Source organism: Anser brachyrhynchus (genome assembly GCF_964034855.1).
Source record: "Anser brachyrhynchus genome assembly, contig: SCAFFOLD_424, whole genome shotgun sequence".
Classification (NCBI taxonomy): Eukaryota; Metazoa; Chordata; class Aves; order Anseriformes; family Anatidae; genus Anser; species Anser brachyrhynchus.
This window is the reverse complement of record NW_027663880.1, coordinates 52,342-70,467: the sequence shown is the minus strand read 5'-3', so window position 1 is coordinate 70,467 and position 18,126 is coordinate 52,342. Positions and strand designations below refer to the sequence as shown.

At 68.2% G+C, this 18,126-nt stretch overlaps 1 protein-coding gene across 2 annotated transcripts; it reads left to right on the top strand.

Moving 5' to 3' along the window:
* Positions 1-1,104: 1,104 nt before the first annotated feature.
* On the top strand, positions 1,105-17,814 carry ACTN4 (actinin alpha 4). Of its 2 annotated transcripts, none has more exons than XM_080608907.1 (21): positions 1,105-1,321; positions 6,895-7,009; positions 7,129-7,248; positions 8,292-8,378; positions 8,448-8,535; positions 8,796-8,874; positions 9,018-9,099; positions 9,938-10,023; positions 11,622-11,714; positions 11,838-12,068; positions 12,256-12,403; positions 12,974-13,124; positions 13,658-13,766; positions 13,867-14,007; positions 14,098-14,280; positions 14,391-14,525; positions 14,768-14,947; positions 15,259-15,405; positions 15,736-15,816; positions 16,491-16,649; positions 16,735-17,814. In XM_080608907.1, the coding sequence occupies exons 1-21, from the start codon at positions 1,175-1,177 to the stop codon at positions 16,891-16,893; spliced, it is 2,721 nt and encodes a 906-aa protein (XP_080465033.1). In that variant the 5' UTR covers positions 1,105-1,174; the 3' UTR covers positions 16,894-17,814. The 2 variants fall into 2 exon arrangements, with proteins under 2 accessions (XP_080465033.1, XP_080465032.1); XM_080608906.1 differs by lacking the exon at positions 9,938-10,023 and adding an exon at positions 9,411-9,496 and having other exon boundaries at positions 1,109-1,321.
* The last annotated feature ends 312 nt before the right edge of the window (positions 17,815-18,126 follow it).

The following is an 18,126-nucleotide window of genomic DNA, read 5'->3' as shown; positions in this document are numbered from 1 at the left end:
AGTTAATTAAAGGAGAGAGCGAGATCTGGCTCTGTGCTGCGTGGGGGGGAACACACCTCATGAATATTAACGACATTCATCAGACTGAATCATTAACATTCATTAGATCACATTACTGAATGCTCCTGGTGAATATTAATGAGCTTGATAATGTGATGGGGTGACACGCCCACATTAGTATTAATGAGCTCTGTGGTGTAATGAAGGTGCAGCGGGGGCTCAGCACCTCCTTTCCCCCCCCCTCATTAATATTAATCATAATTAAAAGGAGCATTAATTGAGCCACAGGGGGAGGGCGCACTTCTGTATGAATATTAACGAGCCCAGGGGGGTAATGAAGGTGTTTTGGGGTGGCACGCCCACCTCATTACTGTTAATGAGCTCTGTGGTGTAATGAAGGTGCAGCGGGGGCTCAGCACCCCCTTAGCCTCCCCCCCTCGTTAATATTAATTGCAATTAAAATGAGCGTGATATTGAGGTGCTGGGGGGGAGGACAGGCACCTATAAGAATATTAATGAGCTTGGTGAGGTAATGAAGGGGGGGGGGGTCAGCTCCCCTGCACCTCGTTGCTCATTAATATTAATTGTCATTAAAAGGAGGGCATTCATACTAATTGAGCTGGGGGACACGCCCCTGCATGAATATTAATGAGCTTGCTGATGTAATGAAGCTAGAGCGGGGAGGGGGCTCAGCACCTCCCCCTCATTAATATTAATTGTCTTTAAAATTAGAGCCTAATTAATGATGTTAACAGTGTTGGTGACAATAGGACGCGCCCACCTCATTAATATTAATGGACGCAGGCAGGTAGGGTGGGGAGGGGGCTCAGCACCCCCAGCCCCTCCCCTCATCACCACCGCTCATTAAACCCCTCGTTAACGAGCCTGCTCTGGGCGGGGAGGGGCTGGCCACGCCCACTCGCTCCATATTAGGAAATGGGCGGGGCTTGGGGGGCGGGGCTGGGTGAGACGGGGGTGGGCGGGGCCGAAGGACGAGGGGGCGTGGTCTCGGGTGGGAGGCGGGGCGGGGCGGCAGAGCGAGGGGGCGTGGTTTCGAGCGGAGGGGGGCGGGGCCTGCGGGCGAGGGGCGTGGCCCGGCCGTCGCGGCGCATGCGCGGCGCGGGGCGGGGGCGCAGAGCCGTCGGCGCGGCGGCGGGAGCGTGCGGGGGCCGCCATGGTGGATTACCACAGCGCCGCGCAGCCCTGCCCCTACCCCGGCGGCGGCAACGGGCCCGGCCCCGACGGCGACTACATGGCCCAGGAGGACGACTGGGACCGCGACCTGCTGCTGGACCCCGCCTGGGAGAAGCAGCAGAGGAAGGTGGGGGGGGGGCTTGGGGGGAAGCTGAGGGGGGCTTGAGGTGTTTGGGGGGGAGTTGGGGGGGCTTGAGGGGGGTCGGGGGGGGTTTCAGGGGGTTTTGGGGGGTTTACAGGGGACTTGAGGGGTTGCGGGGGGAGCTGGGGGGGACTGAGGTGGTTTGGGGGGGGAGTTGGGGGGGGTCGAGGGCGTTGGGAAGGAGTTGAGGGGGACTTGGGGGGCCTGGGGGGGACTTGAGGGGGGTTTCGAGGAGTTTGGGGGGGGAATTGAGGGGTTTAGAGGGGACTTGGGGGGGGGTTGAGTGGTTTGGGGGGGGGTTGGGGGGAGATTTGGGGGGCCTTCGGGGGCGTTTGAGGAGTTTGGAGGGGGTTTGGGGGGGGGTTTGGGGGGGGTTTGGGGAGGGGGACGCCTGGGGAAGGGGGTTTAGGGGGGGTCTCTGGGGGTGTTTAGGGAGGGGGCACGCGGGGCAGGGTTGCGAGGGGGGACTTTGGGGGGGGGGGGTCTCCAAAAGGGGGAGTTTGGGGGGGGGTCTTTGAGGGGGGACTCAAGTGTGGTTTTGGGGGGGGGGGTCTGAGGATCCCCCTTAAGGAGGTGGCGTTGGGGGGGGTCTGGAGGAGACCCCCCCACCCCTAAAGTTTGGTCTGGAGTTCTCCCCCTGCTGTGGGGTCTGCGGGGGGGGGGGCGTTTTGGGGTCCCTGGGGGGGGGGGGGGGGCCGCTAGGGAGGCACCAGGGCGAGGAAGAGGAGGAGGAGGAAGAGGAGCGCTCTTCCCGCAGGGCAGCGCCCGCTAATTACGGGGCGAGCGCTAATTACGGGGCGAGCGCTAACGCCCCGCTGTACGCCGGTAACGCCCGGGGTCGCTGGCATGGGGGGGGGGGGGCATTCGGTGCCTTAATTGCCTTAATTACCGCCCCCCACGGGGCGTTTTCGGGGGCCAGAGGAATTCTGCCGGCTCCTGGGCTCAGCGGCTGCCGGGTCGGGACCCCCCAGGATCCCACTGAGCTCCCCCCTTTTTGGGGGGGCCTTTTTTTTGGGGGGGGGGGGGGCTTCCCACCCCCCCCAGGGACGCGGGGAGGGGGCAGGAAGCGCCGGGGAGACCCCGCGGAGCTCGGCGGGGGTCCCGCGGGGCCGCGTCCGGTCCCCGGGGCTTGGGGCTGTGGAATGCCAGCTATGCGGCCCCAAAAAAAGGGGGGAAAAGGGCAAATCGCTGCCAGGCCCCAAATAGCTCTGCGTGCGCCCGGTCCCGGTCCCGGGGGGGGCCTCGGCCCCGCGCCCCCCCGGCAGCGAGCGGCGGCGGCGGCCGGATTCTTGGTCCCGCTCCAAAGGCAAACATCCGGCCCCGGGGAAAACATCTCGGGGCCGCCGGTTCCCACCCCGACCCCTTTATTTGGGGGGGGGGGAGCCCCCATTTCTGCCTCCTGGCCGTCCCGTTTGGGGTCGCACGAGGCCGGTGCCGGCGCCCCGCTGTTATCGCTGGCGTTTGGGGGCAGCGGGACCCCGAGGGGGGGGCTTGCCCCGGCCTGAGGATGGGGTGAAGTGGGTGAAAACGGAGCGCGGGGCCCCAAAACGGGTTTGGGACGGGAACCTGGCCGTGGGCACGGGGAGCGTGAGCGGGGATTTGGGGTTTCTGAGCTGGGGTTGGGGTTCGCGGGCTGAGATTGGGGTTTGTGGGCTGAAATAGGGACTCGGGAGCTGAAATAGGGGCTCAGGAACTGGGATTGGGGCTCGTGAGCTGGGATTAGGGTTCAGGAGCTGAAATAGGGGCCCAGGAGCCGGGATTGGGGCTCACGATCCGGGACCGGGGCTCGGGGCTTCCAGCCGGGCACTTTTCCGACCCCAGGACCACTCGGGGGGCTCTGACCCCGCGCAGGACCCTCCTCGCGCGCCCCCCGCCACCTAACGGGGCCGAGCCCCCCCCGGGAGCTGGATCCCAGCCCCGGGAGCGCTGCGGGGCCGTGCCCGGCCGGCAGAGGTGCGCCCGGAATGCGGCTGCGCCCCGTGACTCAGCCCTTATCGCCCGGTTTCTGTCGGCTTCTCGCTTGGCTCCCGGCCCCGCTCCCTCGCCAGGTGAGGCCGAAGCCGGCCGCTCCTCCTCCTCCTCCTCCTCTTCCTCCTCCTCCTCCTCCTCGGCGAGCCTCCGGCCTAATAAGGGCAAAGAATGAGGGGAATCTCGGCCCGCGCTGTCCGGCGGCAGCAAATTAACGGGGAAAACGTTAAAAAAAAAACAAAAAGTAAAAAAAAACACACACAACATAAATTCAGAAAACGGCCGCGGAGCCGCCAGCGCCCCGAGGCCGGGAGCGCACCGGGGGCCTTCGGCTCCCCGAGCGAGCCCAGTGGCAGCCACCTGCACGCCGAGCCCCAAACCCGCCTGTTTTATACCCAAAAAGCCCTCGTTTGTCTCGTTTCCTCCCCCGGAGCTGCTCCTCGAAGGCGATCCCCGGCCGGGTGCTGGCAGCGCCTGGCCGGGAAGTGCCCCCCCCCCCGTGTCACCCCCCCCCCCGAGCTGTGTTTGGGCTCCTCGACATCTGAGAGCGGCCGCTAACGAACTTCCTGCCCTAACGAGCTTCCCGCGGGGACAACGTCGGCATCCCTCCCGGCACGGCCCGGCCCCGGCGCCCCAGGACCCCGCTCCCCAGCCCCAAAACCGGTGGCGGGGAGGGGAAGAAGCGGTTGGAGGGGGGAAATGAGGCCGGCTCCTAAAAACGGCCGCTTTTGGGGCAGGTGACCTCATGGAAAAACACCCGCGCGGGGCGGCCGGCCCCGAGCAAACACCCGAGCGAGCGCCGCGGACGCGTCTCGGTGGCGTTCGGGACGGGCCAAAGTCCGCGCCCCGCGATTCCCTGCGGAGGCAGCGGGGGCAGGAGGGCCAGAAGGGGCGAGAAGGGCCTGCTTCGGGGCCACAGTGGGCAAAAAGGGGCCGCTTTGGGGCCAGAAGGGCCCGCTTTGGGGTCAAAACGGGCCGCTTTGGGGCCAGAAGGGCCCATTTTGGGGTCAAAAAGGGCCGCTTTGGGGCCAAAAGGGGCGAGAAGGGGCCGCTTCGGGGCCACAGTGGGCAAAAAGGGGCTGGTTTGGGGTGAGAAGGGGCCGCTTTGGGGCCAAAAAGGCTCACTTTGGGGCCAAAAGGGGCGAGAAGGGCCCGCTTCGGGGCCACAGTGGGCAAAAAGGGGCCGCTTTGGGGCCAGAAGGGGCGAGAAGGGGCTGGTTTGGGGCCAAAAGGGGTGAGAAGGGGCCACTTTGGGGCCAAAAGGGGTGAGAAGGGGCCGCTTTGGGGCCAAAAGGGGCGAGAAGGGGCTGGTTTGGGGCCAAAAGGGGTGAGAAGGGGCCGCTTTGGGGCCAAAAAGGCTCACTTTGGGGCCAAAAGGGGCGAGAAGGGGCCGCTTCGGGGCCAAAAAGGCTCACTTTGGGGCCAGAAGGGGTGAGAAGGGGCCGCTTTGGGGCCAAAAGGGGTGAGAAGGGGCCGCTTTGGGGCCAAAACGGCTCGCTTTGGGGCCAAAAGGGGTGAGAAGGCATTGCTTTGGGGACAGAAGGGGCGAGAAGGCGCTGCTTTGGGGCCAAAACGGCCGCTTTGGAGCCAAAAGGGGCGAGAAAGGCCCGCTTTGGGGCCAGAAGGGGCCACCGTGGGGCAAGCAGGGGCCACTCCGGGGCCGAAAGGCGCCCTTTTGGGGCGGAAAGGCACGACTTTGGGGCGAAAAGGTGCCGCTTTGGGCCGGGAAGAGGCTGGCGGCCTCCTGGGCTGGAGGTGCGCGGGCGCCGCCGTCCCCGACCGAGGCGGCGGGGACACAATGCCTGGGCAGCTCCCGCGCCTCCGCGGGAAGGAAATGCCAGCAGCGCGTGCGGAATTCCTTTTTTTTTTAAGCAGTTTTTTACTCCCAGCGTCTCTCGCCTCTCCCTCCGGCCTCCCGGTGAGGCTCGGCCCCGTCCCGAGCCCGCGGCGACCCCCGGCGAGCCGGGAGCCCGGGTTTTGCTCCGGGAGCTCTCACAGCCCCGCGTCAGGACCCCGTAAAAGCTCTTTCCTCCCCAAAAACCCCGCCGCCAGCCTGCGCCGAGGAACGGAGGCCGAAGGGAGGCCGCGGGACGGGAAGAGCCTCGAGGCAGCGACCTCCCGGTGGTGGCTTTGGGCAGATTTTGGTTCTTTTCTGCTCCTCCTCGGCTGGTTTCGACCCGCACCTTGCGGGATCGGAGGCGTCCCGGAGCTCCGGCGTCGCGGGGCCGGGCCGGGAACGTGGAAAAAGGCCTGGGGAAGGCCGGGCTCCGCTTCCCCTTTTAGGCTGTCCTGCGGTTTTTTAGGGTTTTTATTTCCCTTTTCTTTTTTTAGCAGCTGCCTGCGGGTTCCGCCTGGCTCCCTCCTCCTCCTCCTCCACGTGCTGCGCTCGCTCAGCGCCGACCCCCGCGGGGTTTTGGGGCCGGTCCCCGTGGGGTTTCTTGAGCCGATCCCCGCAGGGTTTTGGGGCCACGGCCGCGGGGTTTTGGGGCTGGTCCCCGTGGGGTTTTGGGGCTGATCCCCATGGGGCTTTTGGGACCATGGCCGTGGGGTTTTGGGGCTGATCGCTGCAGGGCTTTGGGACCACGGCCGTGGGGTTTTGGGGCCGCCACCGTGGGATTTTTGGGGCCGGCCCCCGTAGGCTTTGGGGCGGACGCCACGGGGCTTTTGGGGTCGCCGCCGCCGACACCGCAAAACCCCCAAATCCGCGGTTTTCTCCCCGCCGCTCTCCCGGGAGGGGTTTTCCTCCGTGCCGAGGAGGAACACGCCCGGCCCTGGGAGCTGCCGGCGGCTTGGCAGGAGCTCGGCAGCGCCCGTGGGGCCGTGCCAAAGCCCGTGGGGCCGTGCCAAGCCCGTGGGGCCGTGCCAAAGCCCGTGGGGCCGTGCCAAGCGTCGCGGCGGACCCAGGCGTGCCCGCTCCTCCCCGTCCCGTAATCACGCCGACGAGAGGAATGGGGGGGGGAGGCCACGCGGGGCCCGCGTCCTCCCCGTGGCCTGGAGCTGCTTATGGGCCGGGCTAATGAGGCGCTGGCGTAACGAGGCCGGCCGCTAATTACCCCCTGGGCCGCTGGCGGGGAGCGCGGCGGCCGCGGCCCCGCTCCATGCCCGGCCCCGTGCCCTTTATTTGGTGAACCCGGGGGGGGCGTCGCGGGCCCGGCCTGCGGCTCGCGGGGGCTTTGTGGCCGCGGAGCCCCGGGTGCAGGGACCGCGCGTGGGACGGGGCCGAGGCCGAGGCCGAGGCCGGCCTCCAGGAGCTCGTTTTGGGGCAAAATGGGGAAGGGGAAGGCACCCCGGTATCCCCTGGCGCCTTCCCACCGCCGAGAGCTGGCTTTTTGGGGCGCTTTCTGCCTTTTCGGAGCCTCCTTCCCCCTTCCTTTTTGAAGAGGTCCCCCTGGAGGCTCAGCCTCCCCGGGAGGCCGAGCAGGATGGCCCCGAATCCCCCCCCCAAAACTGCTCCTGCCCCCAGCCGTGCCCCGCAGCGTGCCGTGGGGAGCTCGTCCTCGGGATGAGGGGGTCTGGGGGGTCCTGACGCCGCCCCCCGGCGCTGTCAGGGGGGTGCTGAGGGCTCAGCACCCCCCGGCCCTTCCTTGCAGACCTTCACGGCGTGGTGCAACTCCCACCTGCGGAAGGCCGGCACGCAGATCGAGAACATCGACGAGGATTTCCGCGACGGCCTCAAGCTCATGCTGCTGCTGGAGGTGATTTCAGGTGAGCTCCCCGCCCCGGGCCTGGTTTTCGTTTTATTTACGGGGGGAGGACGTGGCTGGAAGCCCCCTTCTGCCCCCCCCCTAACCACGGCCCCGGCCCCGCCGGCGTTTCCTTCCCAGGGGAGCGGCTGCCGAAGCCGGAGCGGGGCAAGATGCGGGTGCACAAGATCAACAACGTGAACAAAGCCCTCGACTTCATCGCCAGCAAGGGCGTCAAGCTGGTCTCCATCGGGGCTGAAGGTGGGTCCGGCGCGCCCCCCGAGCCCCCCCGGGAGGGGTCGTGGCAGGGTCCCCCCCCCCCCCCCCCCCAAAAAAAAAAACCACGGGGCACGGCGGCGTTGTGGCACCGGAGGCCGTGCGGGCATTGCCCTTGGGCCCTTCTCCGGCGGCTGGGCGGTGCCACGGGGCAATAAACGCCGTGGGGGCAGGAAGGTTGAAGGCAGCGCGGCCTCCCTGCCTCCCTCCCCGCCTCGCCAAGGTCGGGGCTGTTTCGGGAAGCTGTTGCACAACCGGGCCTGGCTGCGCTCGGGAGGGCCGGCTCGGCGAGGAAGGGCTCGCGCGGAGCCGGCCCCGAAAGCGCCGCGGGGGAGCCCCGGTGCTGGGCCGGAGCCCTGCAGGGGTTCCCTGCCGTCAGCGATCGTCTCCAAAACGCAGCCCTGCGAGTTCTCTGCGCTGTTTGAACCTCTCCCCCCACCCCCCCGGGAGCCGTGAGGGCTTTCAGCCCCCAAATCCCTCCCGGGAGCCGAGTTCTCCCCCCTCGGGCGCGCGGCACCGCGGCGCTGAGCTCTGCCCCAGCAGCCTCTCGCGCCGCCCCGCAGCCCCTTTTGGGATCAGCTCGCTGCCGGCAGAGCCCGAGGCCGGCCCCGGAGCTCCGGATGGGATTTCGCAGCCCCCCCCCGGCCGGGGCTCGGCGCTGCTCGGCCCCGTTTGGCAGGGGCTGACCCTGCCGAGCCAGTCGGAGGAGCGCGGCGGCGCACCGGGGCTCCCGGCTTTGAAGCCGCCGGTGCCCGGCAGCGCTGCGTGTCCCAGCGGGTGCCGCGATGCCAGGGCGCGGTGGCAGCAGCCGCAGCTCCGCCAGAGCCCCACGCCATGATCCCTGACGCCTGCTGGAGGCGTCGCTTGCGCAAGGCGGGAGGGATTTCGGGGCTGCGTGCGGGGATCCTGAGCTCCCAGCCCATCCGCGGCAGGGTCCCGAGCCCTCGGCATGAGCTGCGCGGTCGGGTCCAGCCGAGCGGCTCGACGGGGAGCTGAAGGCGTCGCTTTTTTTCCCTCCCGGCTCCCAGAAATCGTGGACGGCAACGCGAAGATGACGCTGGGCATGATCTGGACCATCATCCTGCGCTTCGCCATCCAGGACATCTCGGTGGAAGGTGAGGGCAGGGCCGCGGGGAGCCCTCGGCGCCGCGGGGGCGCGCCGAGCTGACCCTGCCCCGTTGCAGAGACCTCTGCCAAGGAGGGCTTGCTGCTGTGGTGCCAGAGGAAGACGGCCCCCTACAAGAACGTCAACGTGCAGAACTTCCACATCAGGTACCCCCGGGCTTTGGGGCGTCCCCGAAATAGTGGCGGAGCCCCAAGGAGGGGATGCGGCTCGCGCGCGTCCTCGGGAACGTTCCCCCCCCCCTTCTCCGGGCTGCCTTTCCCCCAGGGGTTTTTGGGGCTCTGGGGAATTAGAGGGGTTCATCTCGACCCTGCTACCGTCCGCTGGGGAGCTGGGGGGGGATGGACAAGGGGTGCTGGGGTGCGCGGAGGCAGCGGTGCGCTGGAACCCTGGCTCTCCCCTCACGCAGCTGGAAGGACGGCCTCGCCTTCAACGCCTTGATCCACAGACACAGGCCGGAGCTCATCGAGTACGACAAGCTCAGGAAGGTGAAGCTCGGCCCCTTCCCCGCCGCTCCCCTCCTGCCGGCGCCGGGCTTCGAGGCGCGACGCCTGCCGCCCCGCCGCCTCGGCAGCGCCCGTGCCGTCGGGCGCCAGCTCCGGGCGGCCCTTCAGCGTTCTTCTCTCTCCAGGACGACCCCGTGACGAACCTGAACAACGCCTTCGAGGTGGCGGAGAAGTACCTGGACATCCCCAAGATGCTGGACGCCGAGGGTAAGCGGCCCCGGGCGCGCGTGGCTGCGACGCGGTGACTCCGGGCGCGCGCCGCGCATGGACCGGCTCCGGCAGAGGACCCCAGGACCCCGTCCCTCGGGGGGCAGAGGACGCGTGCTGGCTCTGAGCTGGGGCCGTGCGGCGGGACGGGATGATTTAACGCCCTCTTGTGCCCGTGCAGGTGTCCTGAGCCGGCTGCTCTGCGGGACCCCAGCCCGGGGAGGAGCTGGCCGCTAAGCCCGGCGTGGTGAGCGGCTCCGGGACGCCGCGGCCGTGCCCCCCTCAGCCTAACCCCTGTTGTTCGCTTGCAGACATTGTCAACACAGCTCGCCCCGACGAGAAGGCCATCATGACCTATGTGTCCAGCTTCTACCATGCCTTTTCGGGGGCGCAGAAGGTACCGGCGGCAGCCGCGGCCGTCCTGCCCGAACGCTTCCACCCGCAGCAGCCCGCGCTCGGGCACTTCTCTTTCAGGCGGCCGCTGCCCCTGGCGCCCTGGGAACCAGACCTCGGCTCGCTCGCCTGGGTTTAAAAAGCTGCTCATGCTCGCCTCCCCCGCTGCCGCAACGCCGGGGCACGGCACCAGCCCGGGGGCAGCAACCAGCCCCGCGAGGCTGCCCGAGGAGGCTCGGGGCCAACAGCTCGAAACGAGGCCTCGGTTCGAGAGGCCGAGCAGAGGGATCGCAGCAGCAGCAGCAGCAGCAATAACCCCGTCAGCCAGCTCTGGTTCGGGTCCCGGGCCCAAGCAGGCGCTTGCTCCTCTCCGCCGCATGCTCGAGGGGCGCGAGGGCTCCGCTGCTGCTCCTTCAGCCTCTCTCCTCCCTTTCTCCCCACGCAGATATTGTAGGCACTCTCAGGCCCGATGAGAAGGCCATCATGACTTACGTTTCCTGCTTCTACCACGCTTTCTCGGGTGCTCAGAAGGTGAGCTTGGCCGGGGGGGGGGGCTGCCTGCTAACCCCGCACCTCCTGCGGCTGCTGCACGGCTTCGGGACGCGCGGAGGCGGCCTCGGCTCCGCCCGGGGCGTGAGGCACCAAAACCGGGGTCCCTGCGGGGAGGAAGGCGAGCCGTCCCCGTCAGCGGCACCGTCCCGGTCCCAGCGCCGCCTGGGAGCCGTAGGTGGTGGTGTAAATCAGCCTCCCCGCGAGGCGGAGGGCTTGGGGAAGGGGCAGCCGGCCCCCAGCCTCATCCAGGGCCCCGTTTAACGAAGGAGCCTCGTTAGAGCGGGGCGTGGAGCCCGCCGCCTCCCTCGGTCTCGCTTCCCTCCTTGCCCTAAAAGCCTCACGTCAGACCCAAAACGCTGCCGCACGGAGCCGTGGTAGAGCTCGGGGCAGACCAGCAATTACCACGCTGCACTAATTAGAGGATTCAGGCGACCAAATGAGCCTCTTTCATGGCTCGGGGGGGGCGCTGCTCGGTCGGCACGCGGACTCGTTGCCGCCGGGTCGCGATCCGTCGGGATCGCGGCCGAGCCGGGGAGCTTCGTGCCGCGCGGCGCCAACCCCAAGGGAGGAATTCGGGACCTCACCCTTGGGTGCTGCCCTCGTCCCCGCACCGCCCGGCTCCGCACCAGCCCCGGGTCCTGTTCGCGCCCCGGGGTGATCGCCTGGGCTTTTGGCTGCCAGCATGGCCAACGCGGGGCCGGGGCCGCGGGGCGGCTGCTGCCCCTCGTGCCTCTCCCCGGAGGCTCTCGGACCTCCGGCGCTGAGCTTTTTTTCTCTCCTTGTAGCGTTGATTTTCCGCCTCCTTTTCCCCAGCTCTCTTTTTTCCTCTCCCCGTCCTTCCGTAGACCCTCCTCACTCTTTCTGTCGGTGCCTGGCCTCCACCTCCTCTTCCCGGACCCTTTCCGTGCCGCCTCCAAGCGGGGCTCGGTCCCCGGGCTTTCTTTTCTGCCTCAGCCCGGTGTTCCTCGCCCTGCCGCCCCCTGTGGCGAGGGGCTGCCCGCGGGGAAGAGCAGAAGACCAAGGACGGTGCTTAGAGGCCGGTAACGGTGCTTAGAGACCAGTAAGGGTGCTGGTAACGGTGCTTTGAGGCCGGTAACGGCCCCCCTGGGGCACTGGTACGGGAACCGAACACCAGGAAGCGCTCGGAGCTTGCGACTGTCGAGTGCCGGAGCCGCCGGCGCCCGCTTCACGCCCAGCTCGTGGGACCCCCCCCCGGGGGCTCCGGCTCTGTCCCCCCCGGGGTGCAGGCGGGCGATGCCGGGGCTTTCCCCCGGTCCGTGCAGAGCGGTGCCGGAGCCCCCGGGGTGGCGGCGGGGGCTTCTGCCGGGGGCTGGGGGGGGGCACCGGGCTCTGCTCGCGGCTGGGGGGGGCTCGGCGTGGCCGTGCGCTTTGGTGCTCAAAAACCGGATTTAGCTCTGCCACGAAGCCAGCGCCGGGGTTTTCCCCGCGGCGCGGCACCGAGGCGCGCTCTGGGGCGAAGCGGAGCCGAGCTGGGGCTGTGGGGGGGGGGTTTGTGCGGGTGGGGGCACCCCGACCCGGTGGTCCCAGCGCCCCCCCCCGCTGCTCTTCCCCTGCAGGCCGAGACGGCGGCGAACCGCATCTGCAAGGTGCTGGCCGTCAACCAGGAGAACGAGCACCTGATGGAGGACTACGAGAAACTCGCCTCCGATGTGAGCCCGGGGGGCACCCTGGGGGGCTCCCCACAGCCCCCTGCGCCCGTCCTCCCCCCCCCCCACACCCAGACCCAGCTCCCCCCCCCCCGTCCCGCTCACCAAACCCCCTTCCCCCCGCAGCTGCTGGAGTGGATCCGGCGCACCATCCCCTGGCTGGAGGACCGCAGCCCGCAGAAAACCATCCAGGAGATGCAGCAGAAGCTGGAGGACTTCCGCGACTACCGGCGCGTGCACAAGCCCCCCAAGGTGCAGGAGAAGTGCCAGCTGGAGATCAACTTCAACACGCTGCAGACCAAGCTGCGCCTCAGCAACCGGCCCGCCTTCATGCCCTCCGAGGGGAGGATGGTGTCGGTGAGTGCCCGCGGGGCCCCCGGGATGCCCTCGCCCCGCTCCCAGCACGCTTGGTGGTCCTCCGGGACCTGGAGCTGCTCCCAAAGCGGGTCTGGGGGTCGGGTTCCTCCTCTTCGGCCTCTCCCCGGAGCTTTGGAGGTGGGAGGCCGCTCGGCCTGCCCTGACGCCCCCCCCGTGCCCCCCCCAGGACATCAATAACGGCTGGCAGCACCTGGAGCAGGCCGAGAAGGGCTACGAGGAGTGGCTGCTCAACGAGATCCGGCGCCTGGAGCGCCTCGACCACCTGGCCGAGAAGTTCCGCCAGAAGGCCTCCATCCACGAGGCCTGGACCGAAGGTAGGTCCCGGGGGGGGGGGGGGCTGGGAGGTCCCAGCCCCCCCCGGGGGGCAGAGGAGCCCCCGTAAAGCTGGGCTCAGCCTCCTTCATTCTTCTTGGCGCTGCTGGGAGCTCCGAGCCCGTCGCTGCCCTCCTTCGCAGAGGCCACTTTGGCGGAGGCTGGCGTGCTCGCAGCCGCTTCCCCCGTTGCGCCCAGCTGGCCGAATTTGGCCACTGCCCCCAGCCCCCCCCGGGCAGCAGCTGTGCCTCCCCCCGTAGCGAAACGCACTAATCCCTTCCCAGCCCCGTTCTCACAGCTCGGGCTGGAAGCCGCGGCGAGCCTTGAGGCGTCTCGAGGCCACTCACAGCGGTGCCAGCTTGCTTGATGTTTCGGGGGGGGCGGAAAAAATGAGGTTGTGGCTGAGGAAGGTGAGGGAGGCCCGGGTGGGACGGCGGAGCTCAGCCTCTGCCTCCAACCCGCGCTCCTCGGAGCCGAAGCGGCCCCCCAGGGTTTTGGCGTGGGCAGGTGGGCAGAGGCACTGCCCGGTCCCGCCGGGGGGGTCCCAGCGCCCTCGCCCCCTCTCCCCGCAGGCAAGGAGGCGATGCTGAAGCAGAAGGACTACGAGAGCGCCACGCTGTCCGACATCAAGGCCCTCATCAGGAAGCACGAGGCCTTCGAGAGCGACCTGGCGGCGCACCAGGACCGCGTGGAGCAGATCGCGGCCATCGCGCAGGAGCTCAAGTACGGCCGCCTCCCGCCGAGCCCCCCCCGGCTCCCGCCGAGCCCCCCCGTCCCCGCCGAGCCCCCCGGCTCCAAAACCTGGCCCACAGCACACCTCGGCGCGGCCCCGGCCCCGCACAGTGCCCCTATTGTTCTGCCCGTCCCTTCCCCCCGCGGTTGCAGCCCGGCCAGAATACCGTTATTGTGCGGGAGGCCAGGCAGCCCGGCTCTTTTCCCTTCCTCCCCCCGCCCCCCCCCCCGCCTTTTTTTTTTTTCCCCAGCCAGATAAACTCGCTCACAATTAGTACACTGACGGCCCAGGGCAGGGCGACGCCGTGAATGCGGCCCTTATTCCCCGTGGCAGCGCCGCTCGGGTGCTTCGTGGCAAAGCCCCGCGGCCACCCCCGCGCCCCGGGGGGGGGCTTTTCCCCAGCTCCAGAGCCCCCTCCTGGAAGCGGGGGCGGTGGGGGGGTGCCCAGCCCGTCCCCGAGGCGTGGGGATGGCCGTCTCCGTGTCCTCACGTCCTGACCCCGCTGCCTCTCCCCCCCCCAAAGCGAGCTGGATTACTACGACTCGCCCAGCGTCAACGCGCGGTGCCAGAAGATCTGCGACCAGTGGGACGTGCTGGGCTCCCTGACCCACAGCCGGAGGGAGGCTCTGGAGGTAGGGCGGGGGCCTCCTCGCTGCTCCCCCCTGCCCCCAGCGGGGGCCGGGACCCCCTCCCCAGGTCCCCCCCAGCTCCTGACGCCCCCCGGCCCCGCAGAAAACGGAGAAGCAGCTGGAGACGATCGATGAGCTGCACCTCGAGTACGCCAAGAGGGCGGCTCCCTTCAACAACTGGATGGAGAGCGCCATGGAGGACCTGCAGGACATGTTCATCGTCCACACCATCGAGGAGATCGAGGTGGGGAGGCGCTGCGGGGGGGGGGGAGGCGTCGGTGCTCGGGCACGGCCCCCCGAAACCCGGCTCTGAGCTGGCGCCTGTCTCCTGCAGGGCCTCATCGCCGCGCACGACCAGTTCAAGTCCACCCTGCCCGACGCCGACAAGGAGCGCGAGGCCATCCTGGGCATCCAGCGGGAGGCGCAGCGCATCGCCGACTTCAACAGCATCAAGCTGGGGGGGAACAACCCCTACACCTCGGTCACCCCGCAGATCATCAACTCCAAGTGGGAGCGGGTGAGTGCCCCCCCCCCGGTGGGGCGCTGCTCTGCGCAGCACCACGGCCCCGGCCGAGGTTCGTCCCCGCTCCCGTGGGGGTTTCCAGCACCGCCCCTCGCCCCTTGCAGGTCCAGCAGCTGGTGCCCAAGCGGGACCACGCCTTGCTCGACGAGCAGAGCAAGCAGCAGTCCAACGAGCACCTACGGCGGCAGTTCGCCAGCCAGGCCAACATCGTGGGGCCCTGGATCCAGACCAAGATGGAGGTGAGGGCTCGGCCGGCGCCGTGCGGTTGTCCCCGGGGGGCTCGTGCCGGGGCTGGCGTGCCATCCAACCTCCGGGGGGCTGGGGAAGGCAGAGCCGCCGTGCTGCGATCGCCCTCTGCAGCCAGAGCTGGCCGGGGTCAAAAACTTTGAGATGAATCCCTTGGGAAAGTCGGCCTGGCGCCGGCGGTCCCCACGGCGCAGCTCCTCGCGTCCCTCACCCCGCTGGGGTTGTGCCCCCGCAGGAGATCGGGCGCATCTCCATCGAGATGAACGGCACGCTGGAGGACCAGCTGAACCACCTGAAGCAGTACGAGCAGAGCATCGTGGACTACAAGCCCAACATCGACCTGCTGGAGCAGCAGCACCAGCTCATCCAGGAGGCGCTGATCTTCGACAACAAGCACACCAACTACACCATGGAGGTGGGTGCCCAAGGGAGGGGTCCTGGCCTCGGGCGCGGAGCTGAGCCGTGCCTCAGCCACCTCCGGGCGGCTGGGTGTGCCCGGCCAGGCAGAGGGAGCGGGGAGAGCCCGGTGCCACCCAAGGGTGCCCCGTCACCGCCAGGGAGCGGTGAGTCAGGGCGCGGGAGCTCCCGCGGGTGGCTCCCGGCCCCTGCACCTCCCTGTGGCGGCCGCGGTAACCGCGTCCCGGCGGGGGCTCCCCGCTTCGCCCGCCGGCCGCGTGGTGCTCTGGGACCCTCCCCCAGCCATTCTCACCGCCCTCTGCCCCGCAGCACATCCGCGTGGGCTGGGAGCAGCTCCTCACCACCATCGCCCGCACCATCAACGAGGTGGAGAACCAGATCCTGACCCGCGACGCCAAGGGCATCAGCCAGGAGCAGATGCAGGAGTTCCGGGCGTCCTTCAACCACTTCGACAAGGTACCGGGCGCCTCGAGCGCACCGCCGCTGCCGAAAGCTCCCCCTGCGGGGCAGAGCTTGGCCGCCGGCCCCCCCCCGGGGCTGACGTGGGGCTCCCCGTCCCCCACCCCCCCGCTGCTCTCCCAGAGGAGCGAGACCCCCGGGGTTCCTTTTCCCTGTTCCCATGCAGTGGGGGAAGCAGAGCGGAGCCCTGCTCTCGGCCCCCGCCGCGCTCCCCTAACGGCGTCTTTCCTTCCTTTCCCTCCGTGCGTGCTGCGCCCCCCCTGCTCCTCTCCCTCCTCTGACGCCCCCCCGTGATGCTGTGACCCCCCCTTGGCCCCCATGGTGCAGGACCACGGCGGTGCCCTGGGACCGGAGGAGTTCAAAGCCTGCCTCATCAGCCTGGGCTACGACGTGGAGAACGACAGACAGGTACCAAGCCCGGCCGCCGCGCAGCGCCGCCCTTCACCGCTCTCCTTCCTCTCTTCCTCCCCTCCTCCGTGGTCTTCCTCCCCTTCCTCGCGCTCCTCCGACCTGTGTCCCTGCCCTTTCCCTGCCTGCTGCACCGCGCCGGCTCCCAAACCGCCGCCGTTAACTCGATCTCTGCCTCTCTCTCCTCCTCCCCCTGCCCTGCCGCGTCTTCCTTCCTCTTCCTCCTCCTCTGCATGCGCTGCCCGTCTCTGCCTTCCTCCTCTCCTCTCCTCTCCCTCCTCCTCCTCCTCCTCCTCCTCTGGGAGTAGAAGCGCACGGGAGGCATGGACACGGATGACTTCCGAGCTCTCCTTAGCTCCACGGGATGCAGCCTGGTATGCTCTCTGCTCTCTTCTCCCTTTTATTTCCCCCCCGTCCCTTTCTGGTCGTCTTCTCGTCGCTGCGCGCCCCTGAGGCTTGGGGAGGGGGCTCAGGGGCACGAGGGGACCGTGCCCAAGGGGTGGCGGTGACGCTGTGCGCCGCGACCCCCCCTCGCAGCCCCTCTGCCTCCCAGCCTGAAACGGGGGAGCCTCCTGCCCTGGTTCCTTCAGCCCGGGAACTTGGTGGTGGTGGGCGAGCCCCCGTGGGGGGCTCCGTGCCCGCCCCCCCCGTGACTACAGCCTCCTTCCCTGCAGGGCGACGCCGAGTTCAACCGCATCATGAGCCTCGTGGACCCCAACGGCAGCGGCATCGTCACCTTCCAGGCCTTCATCGACTTCATGTCCCGCGAGACCACCGACACCGACACGGCCGACCAGGTCATCGCCTCCTTCAAGGTCCTGGCCGGCGACAAGGTGAGCGGCAGCCCCGTCCCCGGGGCCGGGGGGGGCCCTGCCCGCGGTGCTCCCCCCCCCGCCTCACCTCTCCCCCCCTCCCCAGAACTACATCACGGCCGAGGAGCTGCGGCGCGAGCTGCCCCCCGAGCAGGCCGAGTACTGCATCGCCCGCATGGCGCCCTACCGGGGGCCCGACGCCGCACCGGGCGCCCTGGACTACAAATCCTTCTCCACCGCGCTCTACGGCGAGAGCGACCTCTGAGGCCGCCGCGGCAGCACCAAGCGCGGGCGCTTTGTCCCCACCCCTGCACACCCCCCCCCTGCCCCCCGGGGGGGGGGGACACACACACGAAGCCGCGGCCGCCCCCGGGGGGGGGGGAGCCGGTTATTGCATATTATACCGCCCACGTTACCTATGCAATGATTTATTTTTGTTTTATTTTTTTTTCCCCCACTTTTTTCGCTCTGCGGGGAGGGAGGGGGCGCTCGCCCTTCAGGCGCTTGGGGGTTCTTGAGGGGGGGCAGCAGGGGGGAGCCTCGAAGCGCCCAGCAGCTGACATCGTTATTTTTTTTTTAATATACCCCTTTCTGGTGTTTTCTTTCAACTGGCCCAGGGCCCTCTGCTGTCCCCCACCCTGTAGGAAGCGGAGCCCCCCCCCCTCCTGCCCTGCCTCTCTTTAATTTATGCCTCTGTCGAGCAGAAATCCCCCCCCCTGCACCAGCCGCCCTTCGCCACGTGCTTCCCCCCCCCCCCCCGGCTTCCCCTTGCCCTCTGTTCGAATTCCTCCGAATTCTTCCGAATTCCTGTTCTGCAGAGCGGCAGCGGAGCCCCTGGGGGCTGCTCCTTCCGCTCCCCCCCCCCCCAGCAACCCCTCCCGGGACGCTGCGGGGCACGGAGGCAGCACCGGTTCCCCTACCCCGTCCCCCTTCACCCCCCCCCCCCGCACCCTCCAGCCTTGGAGCAGGTTTTTCTGAGGACCAAAAATTAAAAAAAAAAAAAAGAAAAAAAAAATTAAACACAGCACCCACACAGAAGCCTGATCTTTTAAAATTTAAATGAAATCAAGAAGGTTCCTATTTACTTTATTAACTGACGGATTTATTATATAAATATATATTCACCTCGCAGCATTATCCTACCGGTTTTCTTTTGTCATGTAATTAAAATATTGCTGAGACCTGGCGTGACGGAGCCTGCGCCCTTCCTCGCCGCGGGTGTCCCCCTCGGCCCCCTCTTTGCGCCCCATGAACCCCCCCCAGCCCCATTCAGCCCCCTTCGGAGCCCCATACCCCCTCCTGTGTCCCAAAAGCCCCCTTCGTGCCGCATCACATCCACCCCCCCCCCCCTTTGGGACCAGATAAACCGCCCTGTACCCCAATAACCACCTCTGTGTCCCCGTGCACCTCCCTGTGGGACCCCATAAGCACCCCCAAATCCCAACATTGCCTTTGTGTCCCCACGTAACCCCCCCCCCTTTTGGGACCTGATAACCCC